General features: G+C 39.4%; 1 protein-coding gene across 3 annotated transcripts in view; it reads left to right on the top strand.

Moving 5' to 3' along the window:
• CCDC171 (coiled-coil domain containing 171) overlaps positions 1-24881 on the top strand; it is a 217845-nt gene that overhangs the window by 68770 nt on the left and 124194 nt on the right. For all 3 annotated transcript variants that reach the window (XM_067464374.1, XM_060762416.2, XM_060762417.2), the window contains 5 exons: positions 1446-1535; positions 4241-4441; positions 7806-7973; positions 13312-13500; positions 24060-24567. In XM_067464374.1, coding sequence (XP_067320475.1) covers positions 1446-1535; positions 4241-4441; positions 7806-7973; positions 13312-13500; positions 24060-24567 — 1156 coding nt within the window. The remainder of the gene's footprint in view (positions 1-1445; positions 1536-4240; positions 4442-7805; positions 7974-13311; positions 13501-24059; positions 24568-24881) is intronic.

The raw sequence follows: 24881 nt of genomic DNA, 5'->3' as shown, positions 1-24881 counted from the left end.
CATAGCCACCATTACAAGGTTTCTTCCATTGACAACCCACATGTTTAGCTGTCTTCTGAGGCCTAGAGGAGGCACACGATACTGACTGCAAATTGTTGTTTGAGAGGGTGAATGTCACCTGATCTTCAGCACAACGGAAAAGTCGACTCAGCAGGCTTTGGCTTAGGAACATGTTTTGTTGTGAAGCGATGCCAGAGACAGCAGTGGGGAGACCAAAGGGGTGGGTGTTAAGAAAGCAGAAAGAGTATTCTGTCAGCAAGAAGAATGAACTGTCAAGAAAAATAAATCGCAAGCAGTGCAGGTCCAACTGATGACCTGCCACAAGACTTCCCAGTAGGGCTGCATGTGCCCGACCCTGAAGTTGTCATACAGAGCTTGAGACCACCGAGTGCCCTCCTGATATGCAGATGGGGCAGCTCCATGCCCTCCTTTGCATTTCCTTGTTGATCGCACTGCTGTCTCTTGGCTTTTCTTCCTCTCTCTTAGATGTAATTAACAATAAAACCTTCAGATACTTTTAAAAAAAAAGACACACTCTAAGGCGCTTTCATTAAAAAATTAGTTTCTTTTATACACACTATAATTTCTTGAGCTTGTTAGTGTGTATTTATCTGCTAAAACTACACATAGGTCAAAGTTGCTCTTCCTATTAAGATAATTTGGATGTGTATATAAATGGCAATTTAGCTCATTTTATTCATAATAGAGTATCCTCAAGAACACTAAAGCTGCAGCTCTGTTCACATTTACTTATGAGTAAGCTTAATTGAGCTAAAGAGGTCTTTATTCTGAGTAAATAAGCATAAAACTTCAGCGTGCAGGCACTAATAAGTTTCTTAGAACTAGTCACCATTTATAGATAAAATACATTTAATCTAGTTGAAAACAATGTAGTCTAGAGGAGCACAGCAGAGAGTGTATGATGGTGGAATAAAATAATTAGTTTCCTATACTTGAAAAATGGCAAGTATCAAATGGAAATGGACTCTATGTCCAGTGTGCTATATTCCCAAGGAAGTCAGTATATACAGGATCGGCATAGTCTGTTACATCCTCGTCAGACATAGTGGCAAATCCGGTGGTGTCCCTCGGGGGGTGAGGGGAACTGTTGCTCTGCGCCCCACATTGCTCGACCCCCCCCCCCTTTGCCACATCTCATGGGGGGAAGCGTTGGCCACCCGGCTCCCCCCTGTTGATCTGTATAGTAACATGGGAAGCCTCCTGTGTTTCTGTGGTGGGGGCATATGCCAGTTGACCTTCCCTTTTGTGATGGAACCCCACCAGAAGTGGCTCTACGTTGTGGGATGGGAGCTAGTGGTCACAATTGCAAAAGGGAAGGTCAGCCGGCATATGCTGCCGAAAAGTATCTTCTTATGAGGTTGTTAGTAACTGTATTGTAAATCAGGTGATTATATTGTAATGGATTGTTTACCTTCTTTGTCTAGCTTAAAAAAATGGAAATTTTGTCTGAGAAGGTGGTTAAAGAGTATGATTCTTCTCAACAGCAACTGAGATCACAAGCTCAAGAACTTCAGGTAACTATATTTTAAGTCTCATCTTGATTGTGACTCTAATCCTGAGAATGCCTACTCAGGTGATTCATTTACTTTAAGATATTTACTTGAGAATAAATGGTTTATCTTCCTTATGATAAGAACTGTTCCACAGTGGATTATGCTGCCTAGGAGAGTGGTAGAGTCTCCTTCTCTGGAGGTTTTTAAATAGAGGCTGGATGGCCATCTGTTGTGAGTACTTTGGTTGTGTGTTCCTATATGACCCAAAATTGGACTGGATGGCTTTTGCAGTTTCTTCCAAGTCAATAATCTGTGATCTCACAGCTGTATGAGAGTGAAGCTTTTTCTGGGCAGAATACTGTCTTTGTAAGGGACTCTTTTTACCTATTGAAAGGCCCAATATGTGTTATTCTCAGTTCTAGAGTTACCCTAATAAATGTGTTACATATCTATTCTGAGGTGTCTCTTGAGTATCTGTATATTTTGAACAATTCCCTTGAAGCCTGTTGGACTGGTTCCAAAGATGTCTTGTTCAAATAGAAAAATACTTCCTTCACCTGGTTATCCATTGATCCCTCTCCTACTGCAGTTCTGCTCACAATTACCTATGAGTAAGCTTGAGTAACTAAGCAGGATTTAATTCTGAATAGATATACATCACAGTACAATGTGCTTAAGACTGCCATATGGGGATACTTATAGTTTTCCATCACATACCCCATCATATGGTGTTCTCCTGGACTTTTGAACCTTTCAGAGTGGCTTGGAGGCCAGTCATCAGAGATGTAATGAAGAAGACTGGGTAGAGAAACCCAGAGCTCTGGACAGGCTAATTTTTAGACTATACTTTCCAGAATCCCATTAAGTACATGCTGTCTAGTTGATTCTACAAGATATAGACTCAGAGGGCAGCTTTTCTATTTTCTAAAGGAAATAAAATGTTATGGGGCATTGTCACATATTTTTAACTTATGGCAATCCTATCATGGAATTTCCTTGGCAAAATTTGTTCAGAGGAGATTTGCCATTGCCTTTCTCTGAGAGAGTGGAAGTCACCTATAGTTTTCCATGACTTATTTGATCTCTGACCTCCTAGAGTCCTAATTCAACACTCAAACCACTACACCATAATGATTCAAAAACATTACATGAGTTGCAAGTGCTTCTCTGGATCTATTCTAACCTAAACCCTAGTTTGTGGGGCTTATTTTTCTAACCTTGTTTCCTATTCCCAAACAAAGATTATCACTATTATTGTAAGAGTTTAGGGAAAAAAAAGATTTCTAAATGGAATTGACAGTTGTATTTTCATTTATATAGCACATGAGGGAAATCACATTGCACTTCTCCTCTTGCTTGGTTTTATTTCCCCAAACTGCAGTTGTGATGGTTGTGTTAACAATGGCCACTTACTTATTTTTATTTATTTATTAACGATATTTATACCCAACCCTTCTCACCCTGAAGGGGACTTAGTGTGGCTTACCAGTGGCAAAAATTTATGCTGCATAAATATACAAATAAAATAAACAATGCATTAAAAACCATAGAGTTTAAAACATCTTAACATTAAAACCAATTATACAAATCACACAATCCAAATCCTAGTCCAGGAGCATTCCCGGTCATAAATGCACTTGTTCTGTTTCATTTATTGCACTGAGTTTATTGTCCAAAGGCTTGGTCTCACAGCCAAGTTTTTAACTTCTTCTTGAAGGTCAGGAGGGAGGGAGCTGATCTACTTCCTCCTGGGGAGGGAGTTCCTTAGCTAAGGCACCACCATGGAGAAAGCCCCGTCTCTCATCCCCACCATTTGTGCCTGTGAAGGAATTGGGAATGAGAGCACGACCTCCCCCAAGGATCTTAACCTTCGAGATGGTTTACGGAGGGAGATACATTCAGGCACGTAAGCTGGGCCAGAACCATACTTTATCTTGGTGTGTTTGCTTTTAAAGATGATTTGTTGTCTAAGATCCCTGTCCTACATCAAAGTGGGATTGTTTAGGTGGAAGATTTTTCCCAGTTTTTCTTGAGCTTTTCTGTTTTTACAAAGAGGTGGAATCAGACATCTTTTCTAAAAATGTTCATAGTATGAACATAGCTTTTGATTTCTAAGCCCCCATCTATACTGACCGTTTAATGCAGTTTCAAACCGGTATTGAAGAAAGTGTGCAGATAATTACATAAAAGAACCTGGTACCAGTTTGAGGCCTGGATGGTGATTACACAAACCACAGAGCACTGATACACATATTAAAGGCTTTAATTTGCTTTTCTGGGAGTTTGTTGTCTGACCACCACAGTCTGAACCTAGCTCTGAACTGCATGAAATGGTCAATGTCAATGGGGCCTAAGATGTTGGAGAAAAATAGTTACACAGGAATATTTCCATTACGCCGTGATTCTCATCCTGTGGGTTGCCAGATGTTTTGGCCTTCAACTCCCAGAAATCCTAACAGCTGGTAAACTGGCTGGGATTTGTAGGTCGAAACACCTGGAATCCCACAGGTTGAGAACCACTGGTCTACAGTTACCTAATTTCTAGTGTTGACTCTGTATAATTTCTAGTAATAGTAATAATAGTTGCTAATTACTTGGATAAATGTTTTTGCTTTGAAGGACTTCTAGATGTGTATATATTAATGCGGGCTAAGGAACAGACCAAAAGTTATGCTTTATTGGATGAAGCTATTTACTCCCCCCCCCCCCTCTTTTGTCACTTCTAGGAAGCAAAGAACAACTTTTCGGAGACCAACAGAGAGTTAAATCATCTTCAAGCTAAGTGCGCAGATAGAGAATCTTTAATAGCTACCTTAAAAAAGGAACTACAGAATATACTGCACTGCTGGGAAAAAGAGAAGGTGCATTCTACAGAATTAGAAAATGAAATCCAGAAGCTCACGCGGGCTTATGAGAAGGATACCGAGGTATTACCAGAAACAAGATAACTGTCAAAAAGAATCTTTAATCTTAGCTTTTTTGCATTTACATACATGAGATGTTTAGTTTGTAGACTTCAATGTATGCCCCTTCAGTACAAATGTAAGAGGAGTGCTTTACAAAACCTATATGTAATTTTGCTTCTGGCACTGAGTATTTTTTTTATTTAATACTTTGCTATAACCTTTTTTTAAATCCATTCTGGCTGTTTACATTTTAAAAATACCAGGGTGGGGAAGGGACATGAGTATATTTAAAGAAACATGGCTAGGGATTTATTTAGCTGCTGTTTTGCTGAATGTAGATGCACACATTTGGAATATATCTGCATTTGCAATAGGATAGTCTTCCAATCCCTTGGCATTAATTCCCATTAACTATTTCAAATGACAGCAAAAACTATAACGGACGTGTAGAACGCAGGTCATTTTACTTGCCCACCAACAAAGTATAATAAGTTTCCTGTTCATGGGGCAGCAGCTGATTATGGTATGTTGTGTACAGTAATTGTTTCATGAAGTGTTATTTTGAAACATGCTTTCCACCATGATGTTTATTCTATTTTTAAAATGCCTAACTTGCTTTCCCGTAGTTTTTAGGGTGTTTTTTTCATATGGAGTTTTTCTGCACTAGGTACAATATTCTTTATCTAAATTGTGCTGCATATTGAGCTCATTACTCTAACAAATATGAGCAGGAATGCCAAGTGAGTAAAAAGGAAACATTCTTTCCACCCTTCTTACAGTCTGGGTTTTAAATTGTGTCCATATGAATCAGTTGGAATTGTTCTGCTCATCAGATAGTGATTAAAGTAGAGGAAACTAGAAGCCTGACTATATTGTAAAGTCAGCATGTCTACAGTATTGTGGTTGGGTTCAACATGTGTGAATTGATTCTGGTTCCTTGGATTCCTTTTTTCAGGCCAAATGGATGATTACCATGCTTGGTTTATCACAGCCCAAGCAAAAAGGACACAATGGCGACAGATTAAATTAACGAGGAGAAGCAAAAGATGGGGTGGAAAGGCTTTTGTTAATACTTCACTGTGTGTTGGTGGTGGTTTCCCAGGAGAGATTTAAACACCAAAATCTTGTTGGAACAAAAACATCACAATAGCAATTCCATTCTTAATTCCTTTACAAAGTATGTTTGGAGACGTCTTGTGTTGGACTGCACCTAAAGCACGCTAAAAGAAGTGGAAAACTTTCCCTTGAACCTAGTGGGTTTTGGATCAAAACACTAGTTTAGGATTTATAGAAAATTTCTTAAGTCTTTTGCATCATTGAAACAATGCAAGATACCATTCTTCTGTCCTCTAAATTGATGAAAACCAGAAGATCGATTAAATAAGTGTAAAGTCAACTCTGCAGCTAATTTTTATTTCAAGAAGGTACTTGTACTATATATTCTATGAGCAAAATAAGTAGATGGAGGGAGAGAAGATACATTAAGGCCATACTCTACATGTCATGTGTCAGCTAGAAAAACCAATAGGATTTTGGCCTGCATAAATAGGAGTCTAGTGTCTAGATCCAGGAAAGTTATGCTACCTCTCTATTCTGCCTTGGTTAGACCACACCTGGAATACTGTGTCCAATTCTGGGCACCACAATTGAAGGGAGATGTTGACAAACTGGAATGTGTCCAGAGAAGGGCAACTAAAATGATCAAGGGTCTGGAGAACAAGCCCAAAGAGGAGCAGCTTAAAGAGCTTGCAAAAGAGAAGGCTGAGAGGAGACATGATGAGGGCCATGTGAAGGGAAGTCATAGGGAGGAGGGAGCAAGCTTGTTTTCTGCTGCCCTGGAGACTAGGACGCAGGACAATGGTTTCAAACTACAAGAAAGGAGATTCCACCTGAACATGAGGAAGAACTTCCTAACTGTGAGAGCTGTTCAACAGTTGAACTCTCTGCCCCGGAGACCGGAGTGCGGTGGAGGCTCCTTCTTTGGAGGCTTTTCAACAGAGGCTGAATGGCCATCTGTTGGAGGTGCTCGCAATGCGATTTCCCTGCGGACTTGATGGCCCACAAGTTCTCTTCCAACTCTATTATTCTATGATACATTTCTAAATGTAATGATCCAAGACGTAAAGGATTTAACACAAGGTGGCCAGGAATTGCAATGAGCATTCACCAGCCATGAAAAATATATTTATATTGAATCAACTTTGCCTCACATCATGATTGCAAAATGTTCCATGTGTCATTGGCCCTAACTCAATGACACATGGAACATTTTGCAATGCTATATCCCAGAATATCAAGGCAGAAAATCCAACATTATCTGAGTGTGGACTCAGATAATCCAGTTCAAAGCAGATATTGTGGGATTAATCTTACTTTGTGATATAGGACTGTGTGGAAGGGCCCTATATCCTGCCACGACAGAAAATGCAACAGATTATAACATGGGTATATTTTGCTAGGTGTTATTGATAGGGTGGAGCTAAACATCCATTTTCTGGGTTGCTGTTACTTTCTGGGCTGTATGGACATGTTCTAGAAGCATTCTCTCCTGGCATTTCCCCCACATCTATGGCAGGCATCCTCAGAGGTAGTGAAGTCTGTTGAATGACTAGGATCATGAGGTTTATATATCTGTGGAATGATGTCTAGGGTGGGTGAAAGAACTCTTGTTTGTTTGAAGCAAGTGTGAATGTTGCAATTGGCCACCTTGATTAGCATTGAATAGCCTTGTAGTTTCAAAGCCTAGCTGCTTCCAGCCTGGTTTCCTAGTTTCCTAGTTTCCACTTGCCTAGTTTCCAACAGACCTTACAACCTCTGAGGACGTCTGTCACAGATGTGGGGGAAACATCAGGAGAAAATGCTTCTGGAACATGGCCATACAGCCCGGAAAACTGACAGCAATCCAGTGGTTCTGGCCATGAAAGCCTTCAATAACATATACATTTTCTTTTTTCAGCATCATTTTCAGATTTAGTATAACACTTTGCCACTAGAATATCTGTGTGGGGCTTTTCCTGATTATTTAGATAACCATAGCCAGTATTTCATTAATAGAAACAATGATGCATAAGAATGCAAGACCTGATCCTGCAGATAGTTAATAAGTTGTACTCCAGCCATTGCTAGGGGCAGGGTCATGGTGTTGGAGGAACTCTCCCTGGCATAAATGAAGTATCTGCAAGATCAGCTATTGAGTATGTCTGATATGCAATTATCTGTTTTCTCATTTTGACTAATGATTTGAACATAGGTCATATGTTCCTTTGGAGCCCGCTCAGACATTACTGTTTACATGACACATTTCAATGGACTCTTTACAGTATTTGCAGTTAACGCTCTCTTTTCTCTGTCTTTTCCCTTCAAAAAATCAAATCCCCCACCGCAGGAGAAGCTAACCTTCCTCCATACTTTATACCAGCACTTGGTAGCAGGCTGTGTTCTTATAAAACAACCAGAAGGCATCCTGGATAAATTCTCCTGGCCGGAGCTTTGCACAGTCTTGCAGGAGAATGTTGATGCCATGATCTTAGACCTCAACAAGGCTAATGAGAAGGTAACTGTCCTCGGGCACCAGCCGCCTCTATTAAATTCAGTGACATTTGTCCACATCACAGTATCGTTAAAAAGGACTGACATTCATCTTATTTCAAAAAGAATTTGGATGTTAATAATTCAATACCGTTAATTACGGCTTGTCTACAGCTCGGTTTGATGCCATTGCTGTGGGCATGTAAATGTGACTGAAGTCTGTATGAAGTCTCTGAGCTCCAGCTTCTGTGCAGGACTTGCTAATACCACTCGCCAGTGTTAGCCACAGGGACCTAATTAAAAGAAAATAAATTAATCTTACTGATGAAGCTATTCAAAGAAGTTAGTCATTTACACTAATAAACCAACTCTTTATCTCAGTGTAAAGCAGAAACAAAATGCTCTTACTCAAGGAGCGCCGTCTTGAAGATATTTGCTTGCAAATAGGAGGAAATATTTGGAAGGGTGTTGTCTGCAAGCCATAACTGTTGATCTTAGATATATTTACATTTGTAAATATAATGCAGAGTACAGTTGTTGAAGCACATCATGAATTTTTAAAAGCTTTTTTTACAGTGAAACCAAATTTTATCTTGTTGACTATGTTGTATTGTTGATTCTGTCAATTTTTTTAGAAAATCGGTTCGAGAGCCGCAGTTGCTATGTTTTTATAGAGAATAGCTCTCTGTTCCTGGCTCATTTACCGAGGTAGTTTTGTGGTCTAGTAGCAAAATTCCAGAGTATGACCCCCCTTGCTGTGCTCTTTGGGGACAGGAAGAAGAAAATGTTTCACATTAGCTGGAAGTATTCTGAATTTCCAGCTTGGGAGCAAGCCTGCTTCCCAGTCCTAGTTTATGTCTTGCCCTAAGAACCCAGAGAAAATGATAAAGGGGTTTATTCTGAAAGCATACAAATTGGTAGTAGAATAATGTAGTTTTAATGGTAAAGTGAACTTCTCAGAGGAAGTAGGAGCCATAGCTTAGTTGGGCTTTGCTTGCAGAAGGTCACAAGGTTCAATCCCCAGCACCTCGAGGCAGGACTGGTATAAGTCCCAGTCTAAAATCCTGGAAAGTTGGGTCTAGTCATGTGTAGACAACACCGGGTTAAATGGAGTGGAGTTTCATTGGTCTTAGGCAACTTTCTGTATAATTTATAATTTATTTATTTATGTGCTGCATTTATATCCTGCCCTTCTCACTACAAAGGGAACTCAGGGCAGCTCACAAAACAGACACAATTCAATGCCATATATACATACACAAGATAATGCAACATATACATTAAAACCCATGATTAAAGCACATCAGTCTTAAAACAGTTAATCAAAATCTCAGTCCAAAGGCATATTCCAGGAGCCCTTCCAGTTGTCAATTGCTTCGTTCCATAAACACATTCCACTGAGAATTATTGTCCGAAGGCTTGGTCCCATAACCATGGCTTCACTTTCTTTCTGAAGGTCAGGAGGGAGGGGGCTGACCTAATTTCACTGGGGAGGGAGTTCAATAGCTGAGAAGCCACCACTGAGAAAACCCTGTCTCTCGTCCCCACCAGTCACACCTGTGAAGGGGGTGGGACTGAGAGCAGGGCCTCCCCGGATGATCTTAACCTCTGAGATGGTTTATAGAGAGAGATGCATTCGAACAGGTAAGCTGGGCCAGAACCATTTAGGGCTTTATAGGTTAAAGCAAGCACTTTGAATTGTGCTTGGTAGCAGACTGGCAGCCAGTGGAGTTGGCACAACAGGGGAGTAGTGTGCTCCTTGTACCCTACTCCAGTAAGAAACCTGGCTGCAGCCTGTTGGACTACTTGAAACTTCCGAACAGTCTTCTAAGGTAACCCCACATAGAGCGTGTTGCAATAGTCTATGCAGGATGTTACAAGAGTGTGAATATAATCCTATGATTATACTCAGTTAAATCCAACTGGGTGCCTTCCAGAAATGTTGGACTACAACTCCTGTTATACAGAGAGAGTATAAAAAGGTAGGGATGAGACATATTTGAGACTTAGGAAGGAAAAAGAAGCTAGGAACCAAAACGAAAGAAAGCTACATATGGTCAGAATTTTGAGGCATACAGGCAATAAATATATATTTGGCTATAAATTCCACATCAATGTAAGGGTAGAAAACCATATAACAACTATGGTTAAGAATAAAAGAATTGATTGCCCGGTGAATTTCTAATATAATCCCATGTTGTTATCATTGTTATTTTTTCTGTCTATAAATATTTATATGAAAATTTAAAATAATTTAAAAATAAAAACGGTAAGAATGTTTTAAGTGCCCTAAAACATATTAAATAAAAAAAGTTTAAAACAGTATGAACCTAAAAATTGGATACTATTCTCTGTTGAAATGGAATTTTACAGAAGTCTGTTACATAGTTATTTGTTTTTGCATCCTCAACAACAGGTTAATATAAAAAATGTATTCTTTAGAACAAGGCATCAGTGTATTTATAAATACATTTATATTTTACCATATAATTTACTTATGTCACATTTTGATGCTGTTGCTTTTTTCCCCTTTTTGCTTCTTAGCACTTGTTTTGTTTATTATTTGGAATGCAGGTGCAAAAGACACAAACTTGAGACTAGCTTTTGTGTCTTTTACATAGAGTCAGGAAGCTGATTTCAGAATTGCCACTAAAAAGACAATTGATCAACATAGTTTCTCGATACCTATGACCCTTAGAAGCTCTAATACAAAAGAAAGCAGAATAGTAAGCGTTGCATTTTTAGTCAAAGGCTTTTATAATTCTGTTTATATTACATATAATTCCATTAAAAGTACTATTACTACTGTATCTACTTTTGAAGCAAACCTGAAACCACATTGTGCAATGTACACAAAGAATCAAGGTTGAAACCCTAACCAAACAATATCAGATTCCATTTGCTAAGTAATATTCCTTTAACTATCCTGATAGTCCTGATTAATCTTCTTTTGTCCCGTTTTTTCCTACTCCTTCTCCTCCTCCCATTTTACCCCTTTGTTGGATCCCCCGGTGGCACAGTGGGTTAAACCCTTGTGTCGGCAGGACTGAAGACCGACAGGTCGGAGGTCGAATCTGGGGAGAGCGTGAATGAGCTTCTTCTGTCAGCTCCAGCTCCCCATGTGGGAACATGAGAGAAGCCTCCCAGAAGGATGGTAAAACATCAAAACTTCCGGGCATCCCCTGGGCAGTGTCCTTGCAGACGGCCAATTCTCTCACACCAAAAGCGATTTTCACTTTCTCTCCTAACACAAAAAACAAACAAACAAACCCTTTTGTTTCCAGATTATTTAAATTGCTGCAAAACTCAATAGGGAAAAAAGAGATCAATCTTGCTCTTCCCATTAGTTTCAGACAAATGCAAACCGCTGCAGCCTCTCCTAACTAATATTTCTCATGAATAACATTTGTTACCTTGACCACACACTGATGTGCATTGCCCACATTTTCATCTGTAAAATATTGGAGCATATGTTGCCACCCACGTTTCTTTAGTGCTATTCAATCTTTTTAACATCAGTTGTCTAAAATAAAGGTTTTAGCTTTATTATCTGGATTTTATTTTAAAACATAGAGGCATGCCAATTGGAGTGTATTTGCATAACCAGATGTTCAAATCATTTTGACTTCTAACATGACTTGTCCTGCTAAACCATCAGACTACAGCCTTGATCAGTTTGAGAAACTGAATTTTAAAAAGGCAACTGTGCTCTGAAGCTGTTTTAAATTGTTCAACAAGTATGAATTAGTTTTGGAAACTAAGTTAAGTCAATGATATCACAGAAGTTTTTCATGTGAATACTTCAGTGGAGCAATTGAACAGGACAGCTACATCACTTAGTTTGTTATTTTATAAGGCAGGCTCTGGGTTTGCTATAGGAAGCTTGATTTAATCGCACCAGCTAAGATTGAATGCTGGGATGTCCCAATTCAATTTTTCCTTCATCCATGAATTTGGTGGTTAGTCTTTGGCAAATCACATATTTCTATGCTTATATTCCGCAGCTGCAATATGACAATAATACTGGTCTCTCCTTACAAAGATATTTGAGCTCATATATATGAAGATCTATAAATACTTGAAGTTATTCTTACACTGTCTGAAACAATTCTCTTTTAGGACAAGTGGAATAGCTGCAAGACTGAACTACAACAGAGGAAGGGAGACTTCATTTCTTTATATTCAATTTTTAGAAGTAAAAATAATAAAAAGATTGCTTAGGACTTCTAGATTAGGCCATAGCCTCTGTGCTGTGGACCCACATGAGCTCCTGGAATCCAATAATATCTCATATTTCCATACATGGTTACTCAAAAGTAAGCCTTACTTATTTATTTATGTACCAAATTTATATCCCGCCCTTTTTATCTCAAAAGGGACTCAGGGTGGCTCACAACAAAAGCCCAATTCGATGCCTTGAATACATATAAAAATAAAACAACATATTCTTTAAAATCACATAATTAAAACATATCATTTGAAACAATGATTTAAAACCACAGAGCCCAAAAGCACATTCCAGGAGCCATTCCAATTGCCATTTGTATTGTTCATTATTGCACTGAGAGGCCATTGTTGTATTGGGAATCATTGTACAAATGCTTGGTCCCAGAACCATGTCTTCACTTTCTTCCTGAAGGTCAGGAGGGAGGGAGATGATCTAATTTCCCTGGGGAGGGAGTTCCATAACCAAGGGGCCACCACTGAGAAGGCCCTGTCTCTTGTCCCCACCAGTCACGCCCGCAAAAGGGGTGGGATCGAGAGCAGGGTCTCCCTGGACAATCTTAACCCCTGAGATGGTTTTTACGGGGAGATAAGTTCAGACAGTTAAACTAGGCCGGTATTAGTAAGCTGGACTCATAGCATGCATGGGATTGCAGCTCCTAGTGTCCCCCTTTCCTGACAACTTGAATTCATTTTGCATTAACTTGGAAGTTCTGTAAGTCACTTTGTTGTATATAATGCCTTCAATCAGACAAATGTCTGGCTGAAGATTGCTGAACTCGACATCAGATCGATGTAGCAGCAAATATAGGTGGATGTGATCTAGCCTTGGCTGTCTCCTCATTTGCAGCTTATTTTCAGTGGTAGGAGACTTCCTGGAAAGGCTTTCCAAAATAAGAAAGGGATTGTGAAGCTTATATACAAAATTACCTGGGCATTTCTCCTTCTGTGTTATGTTCTTTGGGAATATGGATCACTGGATTTTTGTGGTAAATAAGCTGTGGTTGATTTCCCGACCTGGGTTTTAAGATTTGGAACAGGCTCTTGAAAGTATTTCCAAGTGTCCTGGTTTAAATTAGGATTGAGAAGATTCATAAAACAGAGTTAATATGAGCTTTTCTCAAATGCCAATTATGCAGATCTCTCACCTTGAATATGTTTGTAAGAACAAGTCAGATACGATGAGGGAGCTTCAGCAGACCCAGGAAGACACTTTGAGCAAAGTAGCTGAACAGATGAAAGCGCAGGAAAGCTGTTGGCTGAAGCAGAAGAAGGAATTGGAACAGCAATATTCTGGACTCCTTGGGGAGGTTCATGCAAGGGCACAGGTACAATATTTCTGCCAGGAAACTATAAACTTCTAAATGTATTCTTTAAATATTTAGTATATTATTTCAGTGGTTTGGATTCCACACCAATTTTAAATTGCTTGGGAATTTCAGTATGGTTCAAGAAATGATTTTTTAAAAAAACGATTAACTTCTACTTTCTTTTTTAAAAAAGGGCATGGATTTGTGTGAAGACATTCCAAAACTTGCATTGCTTAATTGGATCCTGCAGTTGTATTTCCCATTTAGTTACCATGCAAAAGTTACCTACAGAGTGAAAACATTGACTTCTTTGTATTATTAGTCTGAGTACCAGATGCTTTTCTCTCATGATGACTATTCTTCCTATGGCTTTGCAGAATTAAAGTTATTGAAATTCATTTTATGTTGAACCCGACATCAGGCATAGGTTCATAGGCAAGTCAGCAGAAGCAATAAAAGGCACTTAAAGCACACAGAAAGTCCTTCTCTCCTTATATTGGAACTTGGGATCATCAAATCCAGCTGAGTGGTGGGAAATTCAAGATAGATTAAAGAAAGAAGCGCTTTTTCATATGACACATAATTAAACTATGGAATTCACTACCACAAGATGTAGCAATGGCCATCCATGTGGGAAGTTTAAAAGGAGATTAGAGAAAGGTATGATGAAGAGAACTAACAGAGGCTACTAGTCAGGATAGTCATACCTTGTTTACTGATCAGGATGGCTATATATGAAAGGAGATATCGCACCTCTCAATATTGGTTGCTGGGGAACATGAATGAGAAAGTATTATGCTTGGATCCTATTTCTGGTGTTCACTTAGGGAATCTGGTTGATCTCTGGGGCAACAGAATGATTGAGCAAAAGGTATTTAATCCCATTGAGTATTTTTCTTCTAATGTTATTATCTCCACTGATGTAAGTGCTCGGCATGGGCAATCCATGGTTCTAAATGGTTCCGAAAGTACTTACAAAATGAGTGGGTGCTGGTGCTTTGCTTCTATAGTTTTGCTAAAGTTCTGGTGGTGAAAATTTCAGAACTCTAACAAAACTTTCAAAATTTCATTATTTTGTTATTGGGGATTTTTATGTCAGAACCAATTATAAACTGCCATTTATAACAATTTTTTTCAAAGTTTTGTTAGAGTTCTGAGGTTTTCACCTCTAGAACTTTAGTTCTGAGATTTTCACCACCAGAACTTTAGATTTTCACCATCAGAACACAGGGCGGCCCTAGGTAATTTTCAACGGTAAGCAAACAGTATTTTGCCCCCCCCCCCCCAACCAATCACTGATATATATTTTCTGTTCATTGTGGGAGATCTGTGTGTCATATTTGGTTCAATTCCATCATTGGTGGAGTTCAGAATGCTCTTTGATTGTAGGTAACTGCAACTCGCATATGTCAAGGTCTATTTTCCCCCAAGAGCGCCCCTGGGCAAAATCAACTATACTGCAAATGCTAGCTTTGCGTAATGTGTTGAGCCGCCCTTGCCAGAACACCAGCCACCTCTGGTTTTGTAAGTACTTTAGAACCATTTAGAACCATGGATTGCACATGCCTTGTAGGTGTATTAGTAAAATAGTCTGATATGTGCTAAAATAGTCTAAGAGAGTAGTTGAATGTGACAGTATTCTAATATTTGGTCCACTCTGTGTTGTGATACTTCTTTGGTTGTGTTAGTAGTAGTAGTAGTAGTAGTAGTAGTAGTAGTAGTAATAATAATAATAATAATAGAGCCCCTCATGGCGCAGTGGATTAAACCCTTCTGCTGACAGAACTGAAGACCGATAGGTCGCAGTTTCGAATCTGGAGAGAGCACAGATGAGCTCCCTCAGTCAGTTCTAGTTCCCCACGCAGGACATGAGAGAAGCCTCTCACAAGGATGGTAAAACATCAGAACATCCTGGCATCCCCTGGGCAACGTCCTTGCAGATGGCCAATTTTCTCACACCAGAAGTGACTTGCAGTTTCTCAAGTCACTCCTGTCATGAAAAAACCCCAATAATAATAATAATAATAATAATAATAATAATAATACTTTAAAAAAAACTTTATTTACATGCCGCTACCATCTCCCAGAAGGGACACTTGGGGCGGCTCACAGAAAGCACTCAATAGTGCAACAGAATACAAATTTAACTAAATACAGAAAAGTAAAAAATCATAACAATAAAATTGACCCAATTATTCTTAAAACAGGAATAAAACCTCTATTAATTTAAAAGATATTATAAAACCCAGCAAGCTACAAAAATAGCATCTGTGTACAATATCAGTCCCCATAAAGTGCAGAAGTGAAGCAACTCACTAAGTCCTCAAGTATAGTGATTAAGGCCATAATCCCTAAACGTGGTCAAAGGTTTGTTTAAAAAGTCATGTCTCCAGAAAACTTGGAGAGTGGGGCCTACCCTCTTTAGGGAAGGCATTCCAAAACCGGGGAGCCACCACCTAGAAGGCCCTCTCTCTCGTCTTCACAAGACAGAGGTGGGATCGAGAGGAGCCCACCTTTCAGAAACTAAAATTCATTCCCTAAAATATAAAGATGTAGGGAAGATGTAGCTCATTAAAACCCATCTCCTAATTTCAAGGGACAGTAGTGAAATCGTATGTGTAATTGTTTTAATTTTATGCTTATTTAAAATTGATTTCTAAAAATGTTAAGTTCAAAATTATGGAGTACTGTTTCCATCAAGAAGTCTTTTTTATGGCTGTCCCCTTTTCAATTATTTATCAATGTCTCTGCTACTCTGTACACATCATGCCTTCTCACATGCTTCAAAACAATCTGTATCACAGGTGGGATGCTCAGTCCCTTGGTTCAAATCTACATATCTCGGTTCCTACTGGCCTTTGTCAAGTGGCCTGGCACCTTTCTCCATTACATCATTATTTGTGGCTTCCCAACTTTCTCAACAATTCTTTTAAAATGAAATACTTCTCTTAGGATTTAATTACTTGCAATAAACGCTCTAAGCTGAAATATGCTGGTATTTTTAATTTGGTAATCACCCACCACTGGAATATGCCTTCTAAGAGTTTCTCAGAAATTACATTTGGCCCAGAGGCCCGAAGAGGTTTCCTACTCCGGGTCTACATATTACTTAGGCATTTGTTTGGTCCTTTTGTATCGAATAGGCGCTTATGTCAAAATAGACCAGTTCAGGGCTCAGTTCCCATACAATCAGAAGCCCCAACCTAAATGCCGAAGTCCCATCCCTAATATTCCCACATGTGGTTCATTGGAGGAGCACTGCCGAATTTGCTGAAAGATCTATGGGTGTTTCTGTGCTTCTTCCGTGCGATGTGCTTGTAAACCTTCCCATGACTTGGAATCCCAATAAATCAGCATTCACAACATGGAGGTAGAGTTTGGGAATTATATCTTTTGAGGCTACAGCTGTCATCTTGAAAAGGTTACCATCCTGAGGCTTATAAACATGTTCATCTGAATGCAATTATATCCCACCCACGCTTTATGGGGAAACACATTATAGGCACCCACATGCCTGGGGGACAGGGCTGGTACCCACCCATCCTTCTAGCTACCATACTGAATGCTTACCTAGAACTGATATGATATGTAAGCTTTGGTAGATCTTGCCAATTTATTTTGGCACCCAATGTGAAGTGCTGCAAAAGGATTCAACTGGTGTTCTCATATGTAAGAGTTCTCTTATCTCATGCCAATGAATTTTTTTGAACTCTAATGACCTAGAATTCAAAAGGAAGGAAATACCTGCATCTGTGAAATTCAGGCAATAATTTAGATATATCAGTATGTATAAGAGAAGAATTGAGAGAGTAATCAGGAAAGTTTGACTCTTATGAGGGTTGAATGAAAAGTAATGCCTCCACCTTCGTTACTTAGGTTTGGATGGGAATATTTTAATAAATAAATGCAGAAATAGTCCTTAGAATGTGCTCTTTAACTCCCACTATTCACGTTTCCACATAATCACCAGGCAATTGGATACATTTCTGCCAACGATTAACAAGTTTTCTGAAGTCGTCACGGAAGAAGTTGACACTCTGTTTCCACAACCAGCATCTCACAGTTCTTTTAACGTCTTCATCAGAAGCATAATGATGTCCCCGTAGATCTTCTTTCATTATTGGGAACAGATGGAAGTCAGACGGTGCTAAATCTGGACTGTATGGAGGATGTCGTAAGATCCAGTTGGTGAAGTTTCAAGTCTGTGCGCTTTCATTTCAGGCGTCAGTATCCTGGGTACCCATCATGCACAGATCTTCCAATAGCCAAGCAAAGCAATAATGTGACCCGTACGTTCTTGTGAAATGCCGATTATGCTTGAAATTTCTCTCTGAGTGATACGACGATCGTCCTGAATCAATCTGTCAACCTTTTGCTTGTGAAACTCAGTGGTTGCTGTCACAGGACGTCCAATTCTTTGTTTGTCATGCAAGTCAGTTGTTCCCACCTCAACATCTTTAATCTTACCTGCCCAATTACACACAGTACTCACATCAACACAATCACCATAAACAGCTTATATTCTCTGATGAATCTCCTTCAGGGTGACACCTTCTGCTGTCAAGAATTCAGTGACTGCACATTGCTTAAGTCGCATTGACCAATCCTCTGTGCAGGGTTCCATACTTCGCACTTTAACAACACAACTGTTCAATGCTAAGGCTTCCCGCCAAAATGGAACTGTAGAGGAGAGTCTACTGAACAAGCCAATACCTGCCGCATACCAGTACTTCATCTGTTGAGGAGTTACGAAAGTGCAGGCATTACTTTTCATTCAACCCTCGTAATTCAAATCTCAAGTTGCTTGTGTACTCTTTCGGAGGGTTTGGGGGCAGGGTCCTTAAGGGCACGGAGAATACTAATAAGCTTTCTCATTACAGTGTAGTTGTAAGAATTACTAAAATAATGGATATGAAGAAAACCGGGTGCTTAAGAGCTTTGAAACTACTGCTTTTAAGCGCCAAGAACTGGTAAACTATGTTCCATTATTTGTACTTTTCTGGTCTTTGCTGATATAATTGACATACAGGTGCAGAAGCAAAAATCGGCTCGTGTACAAATAAATATGGGCTGGTGAATAGGTCTGTCCAGGGGCGGAGTATATAACAATGGTTGCCAAACAGAAAGGCAGGGAAATTCTCCAGGGCAGCAGAAGTGACCCCTTTTGAAGAAATGACTTGTTTTATTAAGGACCAGCCCTGTTGTGCGATGAGCAGGTGAATTAGTTCAAGTCTGTGGTGTGTTCAGTGTTATCAAAGTGAGTGTTGTAAAGGAGAAAAATAAAATAGTTGAAATAAAGTGAAGTCTTTTGAAGTCCCAGTGTCATTAAGTCTCCAGTTTGCAGTCTTGTCTTCTTGCCAACATAAAGGATAAAGACACAGCAAGAAATAGGATAAAATAGAGTTGTACTCTCCAGGGGAGTGACTAATTTTTTTAAAGGGTTCTTGAAGTCCACCGAGTGCTATAACCCAGTAAGCCACCTCTCAAAGCTCCTCCACTCCAGGAAGTCGGGCTGCTAGTCTTTCAAGACAAGAATCTTGCTGTTCCTTTCAAGAAATTGTGCTTTTAAGGTTCTAAGGAAATATTAGAGGCAACGTAAGTTTGGGGCAGAAAACAATTACAAAACTGCTGAAGAGAAGAAATGCAATCTTCTAAAGCTTTTATTACAATGGGAGGAGGATTGCCACGGCTTTTTTTATAAACAGGCCATGGTCCTGTTCTCTTGTTTTAAAGAACAGCTGCCGGTTGAGCTTTTAGGGATAACCTGTGTGAATTTCTATTTGCTTTCTTTCATTTCTGTATTTTTCCCCACATTTAAGAGCCAAGAACTATAGAATGTGTGCCTTTGCATGTTTTGCACACATTTCCAAAAAGAAAAAAAGAAAAGAAAAAAAAGATTGTGGTTTAAAATCCTTTTTGCTGCTAAACTATCTTTGTCTTATAAAACCAGGTGCTAAAAGTGCTGCAATCCTAAGTATCTGTGTGGAAGTTCTATATACTATATAGTGGGAAATAATGTTTATTTATTATTTATTTCCAACATTTCTACTCCGTCCTTCTCACACACCCCCCCCCCCCCCGGGAGGGGGACGACGGGGACTCAGGACGGCTTACACTCGGCAACAATTCAATGCCGCAACATACAAACAAATACAACAGTATAACAACAATTTAAAGCAACAGAATGAATTCTCTAAATGATTCAGAGTGTGGGTGCAAAGGTCTTGGTGTTTATCTACCTCTCTTTTGTCAAACTCTGATGTTTTTATGTATTTGTGTTCTTTTATTGTGAGGAACAATTTCTGGAAATCTGAAACCACAAGAAGAAAATTAACACAAATTCTGAAAGATTTGTTTTTTCAAAAATCAAGAATTTCAAGATGGCAAATCTTTACAGATCTGAAGTCACTTTCCTTAGACACAGAAAATGTTATTGTACAAGGGTTATTCGGAAAGTAATGCTACAACATTGGTGCACTGGGTGCCATGCCAAAAGATCTCAGCCGCCATTTGGAAACAATAAACATCGACAAAATCATGATCTGTCAATTGCAAAAGGCCACCTTACTTGGATCTGCGCACATCATTCGAAAATACATCACACAGTCCCAGACGCTTGGGAAGTGTTCGACTTGTGGTTTTGTGATACAAAATCCAGTATATATATATCTCATTTGCTGTGACATACTGTGTTTTTGTGTCAGTAAAATAACAACAACAACAACAATCACAATGCACTTTTAATTGTGATATACCTGTAATTACAAATTTGCTCACTGGATTTGTCCTTAAGTGATCTACATTTTCATTACAAATGGAACTACAGTTGCTGAAATGTAAAAAAACTTTTTTTTTGCTAATTTCTGAGAAGCAGGCAAGGAGTAAAGATGGAAAAAAAAAGAATCACAAACACAGTGAAAGAGAATGATTATCACAGTATTTTCAATTTGATCTCTATGGTGTAAAGAAGACACAGAAGGGACTCAATGGAAATCTGAGGGCAGGAGTGAAAGGACCGCAAGGCTTATTGATACCAGTTGTGCTTCACAATCTCATTTTCTGATTCATAACTATTATCCGTTTCTGCTTCAGCTGGTCATTTTCATTATCTTCATGGATGTCTAAATGATGATATACTGAGGTTGAGCCAGGCTTGGCATTCCTTTCATATATCCTTTTATTTCCTGATTTGATGTGAGACTTTTGGGATAGCGATCAGTTTTTGTGCATGCTGCAAAAAACATGGGAGAATCTGAAGGAGGCATGAAACAGCAGGAGTCAGAGGCTGTGCAGTGGTCCCTTGGTATCTGCTGAGGTTTGGTCCCAGGACCTCCCATCAATACCAAAACCTGTGACTGTTCAGGTCACTTTGTACACAATGGCATCCCTTCATATAAAAAAAGAAAATCAAGTCTTTTTTTTTTTTTTTAAACTGTTTTGAACATTTTCAAGCTCTGGATGGTTAAATCCATGGACACAGAATTAAAGAATACTGAGGGATAACTGGATTATGCAAGAGGTTTTGCTACCATCTTGCAAGGAAGAAATGTACAACTAACTCAAAAGCTGTGTTTTTCAAAATTGTGTTCCAATAGACGAGTGGTTCTCAACCTGTGAGTCCCCAGATGTTTTGGCCTTCAATTCCCAGAAACCCAGCAGATGGTAAACTGACTGGGATTTCTGGGAGTTGTAGGCCAAAACACCTGGAGACTCACATGTTGAGAACCATTGCGCAAGGACATAGCAGGTACAATTCTTCTCATAATGAAAGTGTGCACTTCAGGGTGGACTTCTATTGAGATGTTAGGATTTCTGGCAGTTGATGGCCAAAATATCTGGGGACCCAGAGGTTGAAAACCACTGCTCCATTGTATACTAGCCTGTTGTTTTTTCACTTTGATTGCAGAGTGAGAATTTAAAACTAGAACAACATTTTGTTACAGCAACTTTTAGTTTAATCTTTCTCTGCACCTATCTTTATTATATTTTTTTCCAAAAAGGTTGGGAAACAGTTTGTGAGGCTTCTAGACAGCCTTGATGCCCTTGCCTCAAATAGGAAGAGTGACCATGATTATAACGTGACCCACAATGGCAAGGACCACTGAGAAACATGGTTACAGCTGTCTTGGGCATTTCTTTCACTTGGTGGATGCTTAGAAAAGTTCAGGGTGACGAGCTTTTCTATAGCTAGTGGCAGCCACACTCATATTCATGGATTGGTTTAAACATTGATCTATGGGATGCCAGCTGTGTTGCAGTTTGGAAGGAAGTTATCCATTCTATGTTTCATTAAAGATCTATCTGTAAGCAATGTCCTCTGTCTAGCTATAGCTTGCAACATACATCCCTTCATTAGTTAACATAATTTACTGCTTTGAAGTACATCCTGCTTTGTACATTTATTTTACAGCTTGTTGGGGTAACAGGTTTTTATATATGTAAAAAGTACAGCAATAAGTGATTGATCAAATAAAACAAAGAGTGTTCTCTTGAAAATACAATTCTGCCCGAGACATAATTAATCTGTGAATATATAAGTAGGGGGTTGATTACAAAGTAATTAAAAGATCACCTTTACTTTCCCCTTCCCAGCTGCTGCCTATCTATTTCTGTCTCTCCAGGTTTTCCCTAGTTTACTGTTCTCTTTTGCTAAACTAACTTATCCAAGACGTTTGTCGTCCTCTTTGAAAAGCAGCATAATTACTCTTTCTTAAGTCACGGACGATGCCCTTGCATACAGATAAGATGGTAAAGAATTACTGGATTACTTAGGGAGGAGCATATGCTTGGGAAAATCCTTTCTTTTTGAATATAACTTCCACAACACTTCAGCCAAGGTATTTCAGGAGTTGTATTGAAAAAGTTGTATTGAAAAAGGCAACTTTTCCAGCTCCTGTACTGAGCCAAATTATTTACCCATCTAGTTCAGTGTTACCTGTACTTATTGGCGGTGCCTCTCTAGAGGTTCAGATATCTTTAGATGTTTTCCAGCACTATATGAAAATGCCCACAAACGAATTTGGAACCTAATACAACACACGTGATTTATCATTACTCTACAGCCCTTATATTCTGATGCCCGCACCTCATGTAAGGACTCTTTCTTTAAAGTAGTGATGTGAGAGCTTCAGTAGGTAGTTTGAGATGAAAATCTGAAAAAAGACGAGCAGTAGGCATCTCTCCAGTGGAAATTATCCAATGCTTTGGTAGATTGTTGTGGGCATTTATTTGATTCCCATGTGTGGGATGGATTAGGGATACCAAACTGGGATCAGACATCTAGTTGGCACCTTTTCAAAATAGTTATGTGCTTTAGGCTAAACTCATTGACCAATAGCATCGTCTAGCCATGCTCATTCTTCATAGTTCATAATTATTTATTACGCTGCATTTCCAAACACTTGTTCGAAGAGCCAAGTTTTTACTCTTTTTCAGAAGGTCAGGAGGGAGGGGGCCAATCTAATATCCCTAGGGAGGGAGTTCCACAGCCGAGGGGCCACCACTGAGAAGGCCCTGTCTCTCATCCTTGCTGGATGCTCCTACAAGGAAGGTGGGATCGAGAGCAGGGCCTCCCCAGATTATCTTAAGTTCCTAGATGGTTCATAAGGAGAGATATACATTTGGACAGGTAAGCTGGGCCAGAACCGTTTATGGTTATAGTATAATGAACTGCTGCCTTTCTTAAGGCCTAAATATATTTTTTCTACCGAGTTTGTTTCATCTTTTCCAGCTGGCCCTAAGATTCCCAATTCTCAGACAACTTATTTCATTCACCCAAACTTTCTCTTGCTTATTCCTATGTTTTATTCATTTTACTAGTTGTTTACTACTGTTTCTTACCTTTTTCCCTTAAGTGCCACCTGCATCATCTCCTTCTCTAGTCTCCTTTGTCTATTGTCCTAACTTGCTCTGTTTATTCCCAGATTTCTTCCAGCCTTCCTACTATGTGGAGGCATCAACTGCATACATTCTTACTGATCTCTCTTGATTCTGATTTGATAGTCAGGGTTTATATAACTGATTCTGGTGCCATAATGTTTGGCCTTTAAGCATGATAGCAATGTGATGGGATGAATCATGGAAAAACATATTCCACATTTCTTATGTAGTGTTTAAAGCAGTGGTTCTCAACCTGTGGGTCCGCGGGCATTTTGGCCTACAACTCCCAGAAATCCCAGCCAGTTTACCAGCTGTTAGGATTTCTGGGAGTTGAAGACCAAAACATCTGGGGACCCACAGGTTGAGAACTACAGGTTTAAAGAATACCACAGTCTCTCTTTTTCAGCTATGTATATTTTTACTGTTATGAATGTGGGACGGGATTTTTAAGGCACACACATGGTTTCAGTAATATTAGCTCCTTAGTGAACCTAGAGTTTTGAGTATTTCCTTTCAGAGGTTGGTTTTATTGAAATAGTTACTGAGTGATGCAATGACCTTGGAACCATTATGTAAAGACATAAGTGAATATGAGGAGACACTTTCATTAGAAATATTATTCTGTCAATTTATTGCAAATATATTGATTATTTCTTCATTGGTCATAATTGAAACTCTCTTTCCTTCGCCCATTGCAGAAATATCAGGAAATGGCAGAGAAAGCCAAAGAGAAGTTTGCTGCTACTGAAAAAATACAGGAGCAATTACTCCTTGAGAATTCACACTTTAAAAGCGCATTGGCACAGACTCAAAAGGAACATAGGTCACTCCTGGCTGCCTGTGCGCTCTTGTCTGGTGCATTGTATCCCCTGTATTGCCGAGCATGTGCCTTGTCTACACAAAGAGACTTACTACAGGATCAGGTCAACACTTGTGACCTTATCAAGCAGGAGATTAGGACTCTGGCCAATGCACTGTCTGAGGCTGAGGAAAGAAAGCCAAGTGATGGCAAGACGAAGCAGAAAAGGCATCATAGAGGCTTGATACATCTTTTCCGCAAAAGTGTCATTGCTGTGCTGGCGGCCCGTAGGCTTCAAATGCTGGGCCAGTCATACAGCTCTCTCTTTTCTTGGGTTGACAACTACAGAGAAGGCATTGGAATCTTAGTCTGCGTGGGAGACTCCAAAGATGTACCTAACCTGTCAAGTAAGATAATCAGCGCATGATTTATATGTTTTGTGTCACACCGCACTTTCAGTACTTAAATAACAATTATAGCATGCCAAAGCAACGGGGGCGGGAGGGGGCACATACTTCACAATTTGAGGGGAGGAATTCCATTTAAACTGTTAAACCAAATTTAGTGCATTAATTAAAACAGCCCAAGCCCCAAAGGTAGTGTTAAACACACAGGAAACCCTCCCCATTATTTGAACTGATTGCAAACTGAATTTAGTATGGCTTGAATTGTGCACAGCCAGTAGGGGGTAATACTGTGCACAGCAGTCCCTTATGTCCTA

Source organism: Anolis sagrei, chromosome 2, assembly GCF_037176765.1.
Source record: "Anolis sagrei isolate rAnoSag1 chromosome 2, rAnoSag1.mat, whole genome shotgun sequence".
Lineage (NCBI taxonomy): Eukaryota > Metazoa > Chordata > Lepidosauria > Squamata > Dactyloidae > Anolis > Anolis sagrei.
The sequence above is the reverse complement of the archived record's forward strand: the minus strand, read 5'-3'. Positions and strand labels throughout refer to the sequence as shown.